The sequence below is a fragment of the Anabrus simplex genome, chromosome 4 (assembly GCF_040414725.1).
Source record: "Anabrus simplex isolate iqAnaSimp1 chromosome 4, ASM4041472v1, whole genome shotgun sequence".
Classification (NCBI taxonomy): Eukaryota; Metazoa; Arthropoda; class Insecta; order Orthoptera; family Tettigoniidae; genus Anabrus; species Anabrus simplex.
The window spans coordinates 360,331,027-360,344,694 of record NC_090268.1 but is presented as its reverse complement, the minus strand read 5'-3'; the positions used below and the strand labels follow the sequence as shown (position 1 = coordinate 360,344,694).

The 13,668-nt window shown below is 37.3% G+C and overlaps 1 protein-coding gene across 2 annotated transcripts in view; it reads left to right on the top strand.

The window, feature by feature from the left end:
• The window catches only part of usp (ultraspiracle), a 589,909-nt gene that overhangs the window by 554,020 nt on the left and 22,221 nt on the right, over positions 1-13,668 (top strand). For both annotated transcript variants that reach the window (XM_067145771.2, XM_067145770.2), the window contains one exon: positions 13,021-13,162. In XM_067145771.2, the coding sequence (XP_067001872.1) occupies positions 13,021-13,162 (142 nt within the window). The remainder of the gene's footprint in view (positions 1-13,020; positions 13,163-13,668) is intronic.

The following is a 13,668-nucleotide window of genomic DNA, read 5'->3' as shown; positions in this document are numbered from 1 at the left end:
TTTAAAGGTGGTAAGGAATGTAAAGATCCACTATATTATAACAGGGAAGTAAAGAGACTAAGAAGGAGGTGCAGGTTGGAAAGAAATAGTTAGAAATGGTTATGGAAGTAAGGAGAAATTGAAGGAACTTTCTAGGAAATTGAATCTAGCAAAGAAGTCAGCTAAGGATAACATGATGGCAAGCATAACCGGTGGTCATACAAATTTTAGTGAAAAGTGGAAGGGTATGTATAGGTACTTTAAGGCAGAAACAGGTTCAAAGAAGGACATTCCAGGAATCAATGAACAAGGGGAGTGTGTATGTGAGGTTCTTCAAAAGGCAGAAGTATTCAGTCAGCAGTATGTAAAGATTGTTGGTTACAAGGATAATTGATTGAAATAATAACATTAAGTTATTTATTAGACCACCTAATCAATACAAAATCGTCTTGGATGATTTACATAAATTTGTTAGCTAATAGTGGTACATGTTTCGCCTTCCCTGAAGGCATCATCAGCCATAGTCTTAACCTTAAATTAAAAATAAGCGTCTAAATAACATGTAGTAATGAAATGAATTTTAAAATCTTGAAGAGATTTGAAGTAAAATAACATTAAAAATAACAATGATGGTTTGAAAATACAATGTGATGAGATACAATAGTGGAAGTATTAACAAAATTAACATTAGAAGGCTGCTAAAATAAGTACAATGGATAAAACAACAGATTGTTATACAACATTGTATTTTCAAACCATCATTGTTATTTTTAATGTTATTTTACTTCAAATCTCTTCAAGATTTTAAAATTCATTTCATTACTACATGTTATTTAGACGCTTATTTTTAATTTAAGGTTAAGACTATGGCTGATGATGCCTTCAGGGAAGGCGAAACATGTACCACTATTAGCTAACAAATTTATGTAAATCATCCAAGACGATTTTGTATTGATTAGGTGGTCTAATAAATAACTTAATGTTATTATTTCAATCAAATATCATCAATACGGACCAAAAATGATATTTATTACATGTAATACAAGGATAATGTCCAGATAGGGGATGTGAGTAACACTAAAGAAGTATTAAAATTTACCTATGATAACAATGACATTTACAGTAAGATACAAAAGTTGAAAACTAGAAAAGCAGCTGGAATTGATAAGATTTCTGGGGATATACTAAAGGCAATGGGTTGGGATATAGTACCATATCTGAAATACTTATTTGATTATTGTTTGATTGAAGGAGCTATACCAAATGAATGGAGAGTTGCTATAGTAGCCCCTGTGTATAAAGGAAAGGGTGATAGACATAAAGCTGAAAATTACAGGCCAGTCAGTTTGACATGCATTGTATGTAAGCTTTGGGAAAGCATTCTTTCTGATTATATAAGACATGTTTGCAAAATTAATAACTGGTTTGACAGAAGGCAGTTTGGGTTCAGGAAAGGTTATTTGACTGAAGCTCATCTTGTACGATTTCAGCAAGATATAGCAGATATCCTGGATTCAGGAGGCCAAATGGACTGTATTGCGATTGACCTATCTAAGGCATTTGATAGGGTAGATCGTGGAAGACTACTGGCATAAATGAGTGCAATTGGATTAGAAAAAAGAGTGACTGAATGGGTGGCTATATTTCTAGAAAATAGAACTCAGAGAATTAGAGTAGGTGAAGCTTTATCTGACCCTGTAATAATTAAGAGGGGAATTCCTCAAGGCAGTATTATTGGACCTTTATGTTTTCTTATATATGTATCAATGATATGTGTAAAGAAGTGGAATCAGAGATAAGGCTGTTTGCAGATGATGTTATTCTGTACAGAGTAATAAATAAGTTACAAGATTGTGAGCGGCTGCAGGGTGACCTCGATAGTGTTGTGAGATGGACAGTGGACAATGGTATGATGATAAATGGGGTTAAAAGTCAGGTTGTGAGTTTCACAAATAGGAAAAGTCCTCTCAGTTTTAATTACTGTGTTGATGGGGTGAAAGTTCCTTTTGGGGATCATTGTAAGTACCTAGGTGTTAATATAAGAAAAGATCTTCATTGGGGTAATTACATAAATACGATTGTTAATAAAGGGTACAGATCTCTGCACATGGTTATGAGAGTATTTAGGGGTTGTAGTAAGGATGTAAAAGAGAGGGCATATAAGTCTCTGGTATGACCCCAACTAGAGTATGGTTCCAGTGTATGGGACCCTCGCCAGGATTACTTGATTCAAGAACTGGAAAAAATCCAAAGAAAAGCAGCTCGATTTGTTCTGGGTGATTTCCGACAAAAGAATAGCGTTACAAAAATGTTAAAAAGTTTGGGCTGGGAAGATTTGGGAGAAAGGAGATGAGCTGCTCGACTTAGTGGTATGTTCCGAGCTGTCAGAGGAGAGATGGCGTGGGAGGACATCAGTAGATGAATAAGTGGTGTCTTTAAAAGTAGGAAAGATCACAATATGAAGATAAAGTTGGAATTCAAGAGGACAAATTGGGGCAAATATTTTTTATAGGAAGGGGAGTTAGAAATTGGAATAACTTACCAAGGGAAATGTTCAATAATTTTCCAATTTCTTTGCGATTATTTAAGAAAAGGCTAGGAAAACAACAGATAGGGAATCTGCCACCTGGGCGACTGCCCTAAATGCAGATCAGTAGTGATTGATTGTCAATCCCAAGTACTTATCGGTCTTGATTTTGGATATGACGCATGTTAGATTTAAATAACTGAGTAGAAGTGATATGATGAAATAACATTTAAAGAGTTTTCGTTAAAAACATGACATATTTGGAGTTAAAGTCCCTGTAAAGTCATGAAAGTCAATTTTTTGTTTTTAAAGAATTAAATGAGATTTCAAGCAGAAGAGTGGAATGCCAAAATCAGAACTTGAAAATCTCCATTAGCTTGCGAGATATGAAGATCCTAATTTTAGGGGAGGGGGCAGCCTGATGACAGGATATCGCACCCAACTTCCGCCTGTCCACGAGTGTTTCTCAGTGTCAGCACATTGTTTGGAACGAACATTCGTGTCCATAAAAGTGTAATCTTATCAATTTGAACCAAAGTGCACTATATCTGGACTAGAAAACGAACCATCGGCATTTGTTATTTCAGAAAGACAGGGAAACATAGACTGGTGTAAGTGTGAACATTGTGTAGCAATGCCCACCGCTAGTGAAAGTTTCTACTGTAAAGACAGTGAAACAATGAATGAAATGCGCAGAAGTGTGTCGTATAGATTGGCAGGAGGACTTTTCTGATGTGTTAAATAACAATGTTTTCTCTTGTTGTCTTCATATAAATGAAACGAATATCCCCTATATGAAGGAAGGACTGGCTATGAAAAATAATACTGCCTGGCAGTCCGTAGCTTATTGCCAATTTGTGTACTGGATGAACTCATGGACACCTTTAGGAAGAAAGAAGAGGAAAGTTATACCATCTTGTGTAGTGAAGGGAATCCGAGAACAATATCCCCAAGAATGAGGTTCATACGTAGGATTCCAGGTTGCTAAGTGGCAAGAACCAGAATACTTTCATTAATAACAAATTTTAAAATATATTTACAATATTTTATGGCAGACGTTTTTGATGGTGTGATGAAGCAAACTTTCTGTAGCAACTGAATACCGGTTACATATAATATAAAGTAGAATAAATACTACATTAACCCTTCAAGCGTGACATTGTTAAACTCCAGGCTGCACCAACAGTGTGCTTTATTTCTTGCCTACTCCCAATGCTAAGTTTGGTATCATATGAATTTCACTATAATTTCCAGACGGGCAGGCAAAGAAAAAATTGTAAAAACACACAATAACATACTACATAAATATTATCCCTGGACAGTTGCACATCAGTATGTGACTTTGTATAGTATTATCATTAATTACGTTATCAGCATCACTATCTTCACCGGAGTTATAGCAAACTCATCCTCTGTATTACTCTCATACTCTGAATTGCTTTCTCTGCCATTAATAACTAGTAAATTAGCTATATTTGCGTCACCAACAACTCAACCAGGACCTGCCGTGTTTACAAACAAACTTGAAACGTGTGCAGAGATTTTGAAAATAAATGATTGCGAATATGAGACATCTATTGGCAGTAACAGATAGCTCGAAGTATAGCTGAAAGTTGCCTCATCCTCCCATCTCACAATGAATTAAATAACTATTACAAAATCCACATAGCAGGCATTGCAAATGTCATGGCACACCATTACACCGTACATGTTGTGATCGTAGCAGACCAATGGGTGCATTGTGGCGCCGCACATGCTAGTGGGGTTAAATTATATACCGTATTTACGCGAATAATCCCCGCCACTGAATAATCCCCGCACCCTAACTTTAGGAAGGCTGTTTTGAAAAGAAAAAAAGAAAAATGCCAACATTGACTCAAATAAAACCTGCACCCCAATTTCGTGCCTCAATTTTTTTTTTTAATATGTGGGTATTATTCGCATAAATACCGTATTTTACATACAGTTAAGATGGGGCGCTACCTAAGATGATTTCTAATGATGAATATGGCATGCACACCCAGCCCCCTAGCCAGACGAATTAACCAGTTAAAGTTAAAAATCTCTGACCCGTCGGGAATCAAATCCGGGACCAAAGGCCAGAACGCTAACCAATTAGTCATGGAGCTGGACTTTAAACAGCTGACAGTATTACATAAAGTATACAGCTGATCCAAGCGGCTGAAATTGGAAAAAGCTCCATTCAGGGGTCTAGGGTCAGAAGCAAGTCGTGTGGTAGCTCCGGCTCCTAGTGCGGAATTTGTTTTGAGTGAGTGATGTGCTTTTGTCTACAGTATTTGCCATACCAGTCACCTCAAGAAGTATATCTGTCCTCCAGTTGTATTCCTTCTCGCAGTAGACCTTGCTGTTAATCCACTTTTTTTATGCTTTAGAGTATCTAAGTGTTTCACCTGTTTGATCACGTTTTACATTGTTGCTGTGATCCATAATTGCTAACGTAGATCAACGTACCATTCCGTGAAACGAGAAACTGGATCTTTTTGCACGTATTTCAGTTGGACGTTATAGTAATATTCAAGCAAGCCAGTGAGACAGTAATGTTTTATGTTCATTTTTTAAAATCTTCAAATCTTGTATGAAATGCTTATCTTTGAGAACACTGGCTATGACAACATATTCTAGAGAATTTGTATTGAGCCATTTTGTTTTTTGTGCAGGATTTTAGATTATTTCTTTGTGCTCACATTTGTGAAAGTGAGTGTTTCCTAACCATGAATGTGTGCCACAATTATGGTTCAGAATGGACAAAAATGTCTCCACAAGAAGCTCCTTATTGTTCTCACATGTCACTCAATTCTTCTATTTCATATATTGCATCACAAATCCAATAATCACATTCACTCTCATAACACTGTGTGTTTCTAAATGTTTCTCCTCCTTATTCACGCTACACTTCAACTGTACTTGGACTTACTGATATCCTGGATTCGTCATGGAGAATGATCTCCTTTTCATGGGAGCCTCCACGGCTCAGGCGTCAGCGCGCCAGCCTCTCACCGCTGGGTCTGTGGATCAAATCCCGGTCACTCCATGTGAGATTTGTGCTGGACAAAGCGAAGGCGGGACAGGTTTTTCTCTGGGTACTCTGATTTTTCCTGTCATATTTCATTCCAGCAACCCTCCAATATCATTTTGTTTCATCTGTCATTCATTAACCATTGCCCCAGAAGAGTGCGACAGGCTTCGGCAGCTGGCACGATTCCTATCCTCGCCGCTAGAGGGGGGCTTAATTAATTCCATTCCTGACCCGGTCAAATGACTGGAAACAGGCTGTGGATTTTCAATAGTCTCCTTTTCACTGCACACAGTCTAACACTTGCAACACTTGCAGAGGTACATTCAATCGCTTTCAGTTACAAGTTTAATCGTAATATATGTTGACGCACGCCTTGCAACAGGAACAGGTTTAATTCCCTTCATATGTAGTGCTACACAGCATCTTTTTTGATACACCTCTTCTATTTTGTTTCGGCTTTATATTTACTCAATATTTCATAGTCCTGCTCTCTGAAATGTGTAGAACATACGAAACTATGTCGAATTGGTGAGAATTAGCACAACTAATTTTTTATAGCCAGGCTTGATTTCTCCCAGGAGATTTCTCTTGATTCTCTTCCTTCAGTGTTTTTGAAGTGCTTGCATGGTTGCAACCATACACATCACAGTAAACCATGTTTTCACATAGGTATCGTTTACATTAGTTAAATATGCTGAACCAACAGGTGCACTGTATGATTCTGCTACACTTACTAATGAGGCGGCTCACAAACAGTGACATCACTCGCTGAAGTGCTGTAGTCGTTATCCGCTTATATCTCGTGAACAAAATAAAATAATGCAATAGAGTTTTTTGCACATTGATTCAAATGTCATTTTGCATTCAATGTGTTAAGAAAATAAAACTCCAAAATGAGTTGCCTGGGCCTTTAATTGATTATTGATAGTCGTAAGTTGTTAAAAACAGGATATGAATACTGCAGAGAGATTTCAACCCGGGCATTTGGCATGCAGTGTAGTGATTACAGATTGTTATGCCACCACCTCACAATAATAATTATTAAATTAATTTTGTATGGTCCACCTTTTTCAATACTATATTATGCAATATTGAATTACATTACTAAACTACAGCCAAGACCAAAACTAGTCCCTAGTTTAATAATGTAATTCAGTAATATTGCATAATACAGTATTGAAAATGGTGGACCATATGACATTAATTTAATTATTATTATTATTGTGATCACAATTCAGTATGGATCAAACCATGAAGTTTATATCCTATGATTACCACCACCTCTCTTACCCTGCCAGCCAACATTCTGATAATGGCATTTTTTTCAACCAACTGGAGACTAATTGGCTAATCAAAGCATCAGACTGTATAGACTTGACACTTTAACGATCATGGCTACCAGGCAGGCTTGACTGATCGATGCAGTATAAAAGGGAAATGGCATGATCTATAGGTGATGATGCTTAAAGGGGCTGATATTTAAAGTGGTCTGACATCTAGGTCATTGCCCCCCCCACCTCATTTGTTGGCTCCTTATGTTGTACCTTATATTGTCAATAGAATTAAGATCTTATATCATCTTTATCTTATATCATCATGGATCAAGCTGAGCTTTTGCATGGGAGGAAAATTTAAAGCATGCAATAGTAAGTGGTCAGTCCCACATTTGATGCCTTGCTGTACCCTCTCATTGATTTTTAATTGAGTCTCTTGTATAAAAATGGCATAATTGATTTTTGATTTAAATATATAGGTTGGTTCTGTCCATGTATATTTGTGACTATTTTTATGTTTAGTTCATTCATAATTCTAAAGTATTAATATTCACTAATTGTCTTTCACTGACACAATCTTCTCCAAATGTTTGTGCCTCATCACTACTTCCTCCCATGATTTGAAATTGCCAGTTAAAAAGATTTCTTTACCCTAGATTTTTGCGTAATGTGATGGTGCATACATGCAAATTATTACCAAATGCATCTTTAGTCTGGAAACATGCATCATTCTCTCTGACATTCTTGGCAACTCTTCATATCACCAACTTCCTATTGTTGTTGTTATTCTTCTTCTTGTTATTATACGGCCTCAGTGGACCATTTCAGTCTGTCATTTTCTGGTCATCTTCTTCGATACATTTTTCTTTCTGAATTGCCCTGTAGCTTTTCATTTGTTCTGATCTTTTCTATCGTTCCTCATCTGTAAGTACACTTTTCATTGTATGTCGTTTGACTATTTTTTGTTTAAATCTTATATTAATGTGTTTCAGATTCTTTAATTTTCTTTTGTCTTGTTTTGAAAATCGTCCAAAGTGATTTCTAGTTCTTCCATATCATCTCTAATGTCCGTAATCCATCCCACTTTTTGCTTCAGATTCCAGAGTTTCTCTGTAATTTTTTTTTGTAATCTGGTTTCTGGTGTCTTCATAATGTGACCAGAAAAAAAAGAAGGTATCTATTATGGGCTCCAGTTCTCTGTACACCACTTCATTTGATGCCATCCACCATTGTCCATTGTTTTGATATTTTTTATTTATGCATATCCTTGCTATTCTTCTCTTTACTTGTAGGATTTTGTTAACTCTGTTTCTCTGAGTGACTTTAAAGACAGTTTTTCTTCCGCATGTCACCTCTGGTTGAACCACCATCTTATAATGTTTTTGTTTTGATCGATAGACACTTTTTATTTTATGTAGACATGTTAACTTTTGAGCTTTTATCATTGTATTCATTCTTTCTTGTCATGCAGGTGTCTTGTCCAAGTTGTATGTTATAATTTCTCCTAGGTATTTAAATTGTTTTCACTATTTTTATGTTCCTGTTATTTACTGTTACTAGTGGATCTGCTACGTTTATCTCAGTCTTTTCAAATGATGTCTGGAGTTCTATTTTTTGTGTTATATTTTGTGGACTTACTTGATTTCTCAACTTCATATTATATTATTTCTTGATTTTATGAAGGCATATGATAATATCAGTCATGATCATGTTTGTTCAACACTTGAAGCATACAATTTATCACAAAAATTAAGAAGATTAATTATAAATTTTCAGTCTGGAAATGGCACTAGAATACAGATGATTAAGGGTGTAACAAGATATTAATCTTCAGAGGGGCCTACTTCAGAATGCACCACTTTTGCCAACAATTTTTAATATGTCTATCAATTTTGTAATTGATGAACTATGTGGAAAATCAGTTACAGAGGCCTTTGTATATCCGCTTGTACCCAAAACTGACAATCTCTCCATTATGTACTTCTTATATAATATTGCGTTGATAGGAAAAGATCAAGAATCTGTTGAGGAACTGGGACTCAAGACTATTAAAATGCTTCAAAGTATTGGATTGAAAGTCAATGAATCCAAGTGTTCCAGCATTATAATCGATAAATAAAATCGTAAAGAAATTGCATATCAGAGAAAATAATGCTCAAAAGCATTGGCAGTAGCAGAACATTTAAATATCTGGAAGTAGTTTTTTTAAGATGATTACCCTCAATTTTAATAAAGTTATTAATAACCTAAAAGATAAACTGGAGAAATTAATCGCTACTCCAGTTCTGAAAGCTGATAAAAAATTAAAGATACTAAATAATGGCATATGGGCAACGCTTGTGCATCCATTACAGAATGTCCCGCTCTGTCAGTTGCCAAAAGGATTCCTTAAGGATGTGGATGAGTTGTTAAAAAGCATGCTCAAAGATATTCTTTCACTTTCCTTTTAATGTTCCAAATGCCATGATTCATTCACCTACAAAGGTTTAGCATTAGTTATTGCCCAGTGGGAAGCATTTATTCAACATCTTAATGTGGTAAACATTCTGGAAAAATCTAGCAATGTATATGTACACTGTGGGAGAAATACTGAGAAAGAAAAAGCCGACTGCATCCGTAATTTGAACGTTGCTGCAGGGAAAAAAACAAAACAAAAACAAATGGCAAAGCTATCAGCTATCAGAATGGATTGAAAGCATTAAAATGATGGCATATGTGGCTCCAATAAGAAGCTTGTATGGTAGAAAAGCCAGGAGAAACTTTGGGACATGTTCTCGGCTATTATCCCTTCAGCTCATTGCTTAGGAATACTCGCCGTCACACAATGCGGCCTTTCGCGATAATGGGTGGGAAGTATAGGAAGAAATGAACTGCTTAGCTGAAAATGGTAGCACAAGAAGAGTAGATGTTCTAACCATCGATAAACAGAAAGATCGTTCTGTAATATTGGACCCAACAGTACGGCTAGAATCAGGCAGACAACAGCTGCACGATGTGCACTTTGAGAAGCAGGCAATTTACATTCCTGTATCCAATTAAATTATGGAGAAATATCATGCAAACTCAGTCACCCTTTATAGATTGTTAGTGGGTGCAAGAGGCCGGCCCCATGGTGTAGGGGTAGTGTGTCTGCCTCTTACCCGGAGGCCCCGGGTTTGATTCCCGGCCAGGTCAGGGATTTTTACCTGGACCTGAGGGCTGGTTCGAGGTCCACTCAGCCTACGTGATTAGAATTGAGGAGCTATCTGATAGTGAGATAGCGGCCACGGCTAGAAAGCCAAGAATAATGTCCAAGAGGATTCGTCGTGCTGACCACACGACACCTCGTAATCTGCAGGCCTTCGGGCTGAGCAGTGGTCGCTTGGTAGGCCAAGGCCCTTCAAGGGCTGTAGTGCCATGGGGTTTGGTTTTTAGTGGGTGCAATACCGGGGTCGATGGCTGAGTTGTGGAAGATGTTTGACCCCAAAGAAAGCTAACTAGCCACGTTGCCGAGGTAGTTGTGCGTGGGTCCATGCTTCTTTGAAGGAACCATTTATACTCTAAAACATAAACATTCTACAATAGTGTATCTTATGGCAAACCTGTGGAAGCAGTTTCCTGAATTAAGGATTATATATATGTAACTGAGTCCAGCAACAACAATGAATCTCTTCAGGAAACTTTCCCAATATTCTTGTCACTAATTCCCTTTGCCTTCGTATTGCTGTAGGTTATGGCATGAATTTCACCACAGTGCCACCACAAATTTCACTTGTCAACTGCCAGATGTTTCTCGTGTAGTTTATGGCAGTTGTTCTTTTATTATTTAATAGGCTGTGGTTGTAGGTCTTGTACAGAGGCTTTAAGATTGCATTTCATCTACTGACAAAGATAAATTACAGTGAGGACGGTTGATAAGCTATAGAAGTCCTGGTCATCTTTCATTGTGTTGATAGGCTTTGTTAGTCATCTACTATAATATGTGTAATTTAATAGTGTGTTATTTTCAGAGTATAGTATGTTATTTAGGTGTGAAGTTAACTAGTGACCTTCTTGTGTAACAGGTGATGATGGCATGTACACATATCTTTCTAACACTTCATCCATTGTCTCAAAATGGTTTTACAATTCGTTTGTAGCTAACCTGTGAATGGGAAGGGCCAGCACATACTGGCTGACTGTTGGCACCATTTCAACATCCCAAACTTCACTCTGCATCTTATTAGTGTAAAGCACAGACTAATGTGCCAGCCAAGTGCTGCACTTTGCTGCAGACACATGTTTATTTCAGCAAGCAGTCAATATTGTTCATATATATATATATATATATATATATATCCTGATTGCCTTTCTGTATGAATTGCCTGACAAAGTAGAATTCTGATTTCATTGCTGAAGAGCAGCAAAATCAGTTTTGAAATTGTTAGGCAGGCTGCCTAGATTGCACCACTTCAAAAGGTCTGCAACTCTAACTCTGTTGCTGAAGCCATACAATTAAAATCCTTCAAGAGCAAATGTACCGAGTGAATTAACTATGGGGTTTGGGTCACGCAGCTGTGAACTTGCATTTGGGAGATGGTGGGTTTGAACCCCAGCATTGGCAGCCCTGAAAATGGTTTTCTGTGTTTTACCATTTTGACACCATGGAAATATGATTGCAGTTTAGATCAGACACTTCCTTCCCAATCGTAGCTCTTTCCTATCCTTGCATCACCAAAACCCTTCTGTGTTAAGACTAACTCCACATTTTTTCCTTCCTGTTCCCTTCTGTACCCACAATTCCCTGTCATCATGTTTATCCCGTAGTGTGTTCAAATCCTTCCTCCTTGCTTCCAAGTCTTTGCTAATTTATATTGCTTGTACCATTTTCAGTACTTGTATATAACACTATTGTTTTTATCCAGTGTTCCTTGTTGTCTGTCACCTGTAACAAAAGAAGTTTCTTCAGATTTGGGAAGAAATAGATCTAGAACATCTGGAATTAATGAGAAGATGTGAAGATATACAGTTTGTCCTTATATTATTGTGTTTTCACATTGTATGCTGCCTGATTTGTGTTGTGAGACAGTGCTGTATTTAACATATCAAACATTATTTTGTATTTCTGAACCGAGCTTGGTAGCTGCACTTCAAAATGACTAGTTGAAGAAAAGAACCTTCTTGCAGTGTTCTGTTTTCCAGTCTTGATGATTACATGCCCATAAGAAATGTTCCCTATGCATTTGTCCTGTTAGTAGGGTTGTTTTTAGAGGTTTACAGGCTTTCTTTCCACCTGCTGGAAGTCTACAACGGACACATCGGTCACATGCAGATTCACTCCTGTCGCAGAGATCGCAAGTCAGGTTGACAGCAGTGGGTTTAGGTTTCAATTTGCAGGTACCTACCCAACAGGTTACCTGACATGTCCAGCCAGGTTTCTGATGTTCATTTCATCTTGACTGCATTTTATCTTGATGACACATCTTTGAAGATTATCATGTTTTAACTAATTTTTAATCACTAATGATGGACCTTAGAGTATCAAAATAGGTTCTGAACCAGTTTGTGTTCTACACCCACACACAAGGAAGTTAAAAACAACAGTGAGCAGATGCTTACACACATGAGAAAACAAAGCTGAAGGTCATTCACTTCTAGAATGTGTGGGTGAACTTCACTTCTGGCAAGGTTTGCAACACAAGGCTGACTGGGATTGGGTTGGTAGTGAAGACTAGTGTTGGTGTCAGGGTTTGTCTTAACAACTTCGGCAAGTTGACAGAGGAAAGTTCCACACTGCTCTATCAAAAATAAATAATTCCCCTTCAGTTTAACTGATTACGTAAGAAATACATTTTCAATAACTGGTCTGGTGGACCTCGTGATAGGGTTCAGTGGGCCAGGTTCAGCCGGGGAGTCTGGCTGTTGGACGTGGCTGATATAGGAAAAGACTAGGTAAACAATTATTAGGGAATCTGCCACCTGGGTGACAGCTCTAAATGCAGACCAGTGGTGATTGATTGAACTATCATTCAGCATTCATGCTCACATGGTATACAGCTTTAGAAGTGTTACCTAGATCCATAAATGGTTGAAAGAATGTTTATGATAGAGTGGAAGTTGGAAGGAGAAAGGAATATGCATAGGAATGTCACTGTTGATGGTCATTCTTGAAAATATTATATATAACTGTAAAATTAATATATCACTTTGTCACATGTAAAACTTTTTCTTTTCCTATGTTTCAGAATACCGTTAATAGCATTGGTCAGGCTGCTAATATTTGTCAAGCCACTAACAAGCAGCTCTTCCAACTGGTGGAGTGGGCTAAACACATCCCTCATTTTACATCCCTCCCTCTTGAAGACCAGGTGCTCTTACTCAGAGCAGGTAAGGCACATGATATGAAGAATGTATGTATATTTATGAATTTTCAGTGCATTTTGGGTAGTCATCAAAGAGCTGCTGTTAGATGACAGAGACCATCTGTAGCATTTTCATGAAAGCTTTGACTGAGAAATAAATTATTTGTGTACTTTACTAATAATCTTCGAATGTTTCTTTCATTTACTTAAAATTGTTTTGGCTATTAACACATTCAGGTTCAAGTGCGAGCTTGGCCTGCAGTAGGCTTTGGCAAGATATTTAAAAGTTGGACACAAACCATGCACACCATTAGAGTGTTGTATAACATTCTATGAAGCTTTAGGGTATTTTTTCCCCCCTATTTGTTTTATGTCACATAAACACAAACAGGTCTTATGGTGACGGTAGGATAGGACAGGGCAAGGACTAGGAAGGAAGCTACCATCACCATAATTGAAGTAAAGCCCTAGCATTTTCCTGGTGTGAAAATGGGAATCGATCTTCAGGGCTGTCGACAGTGGGATTCAAAC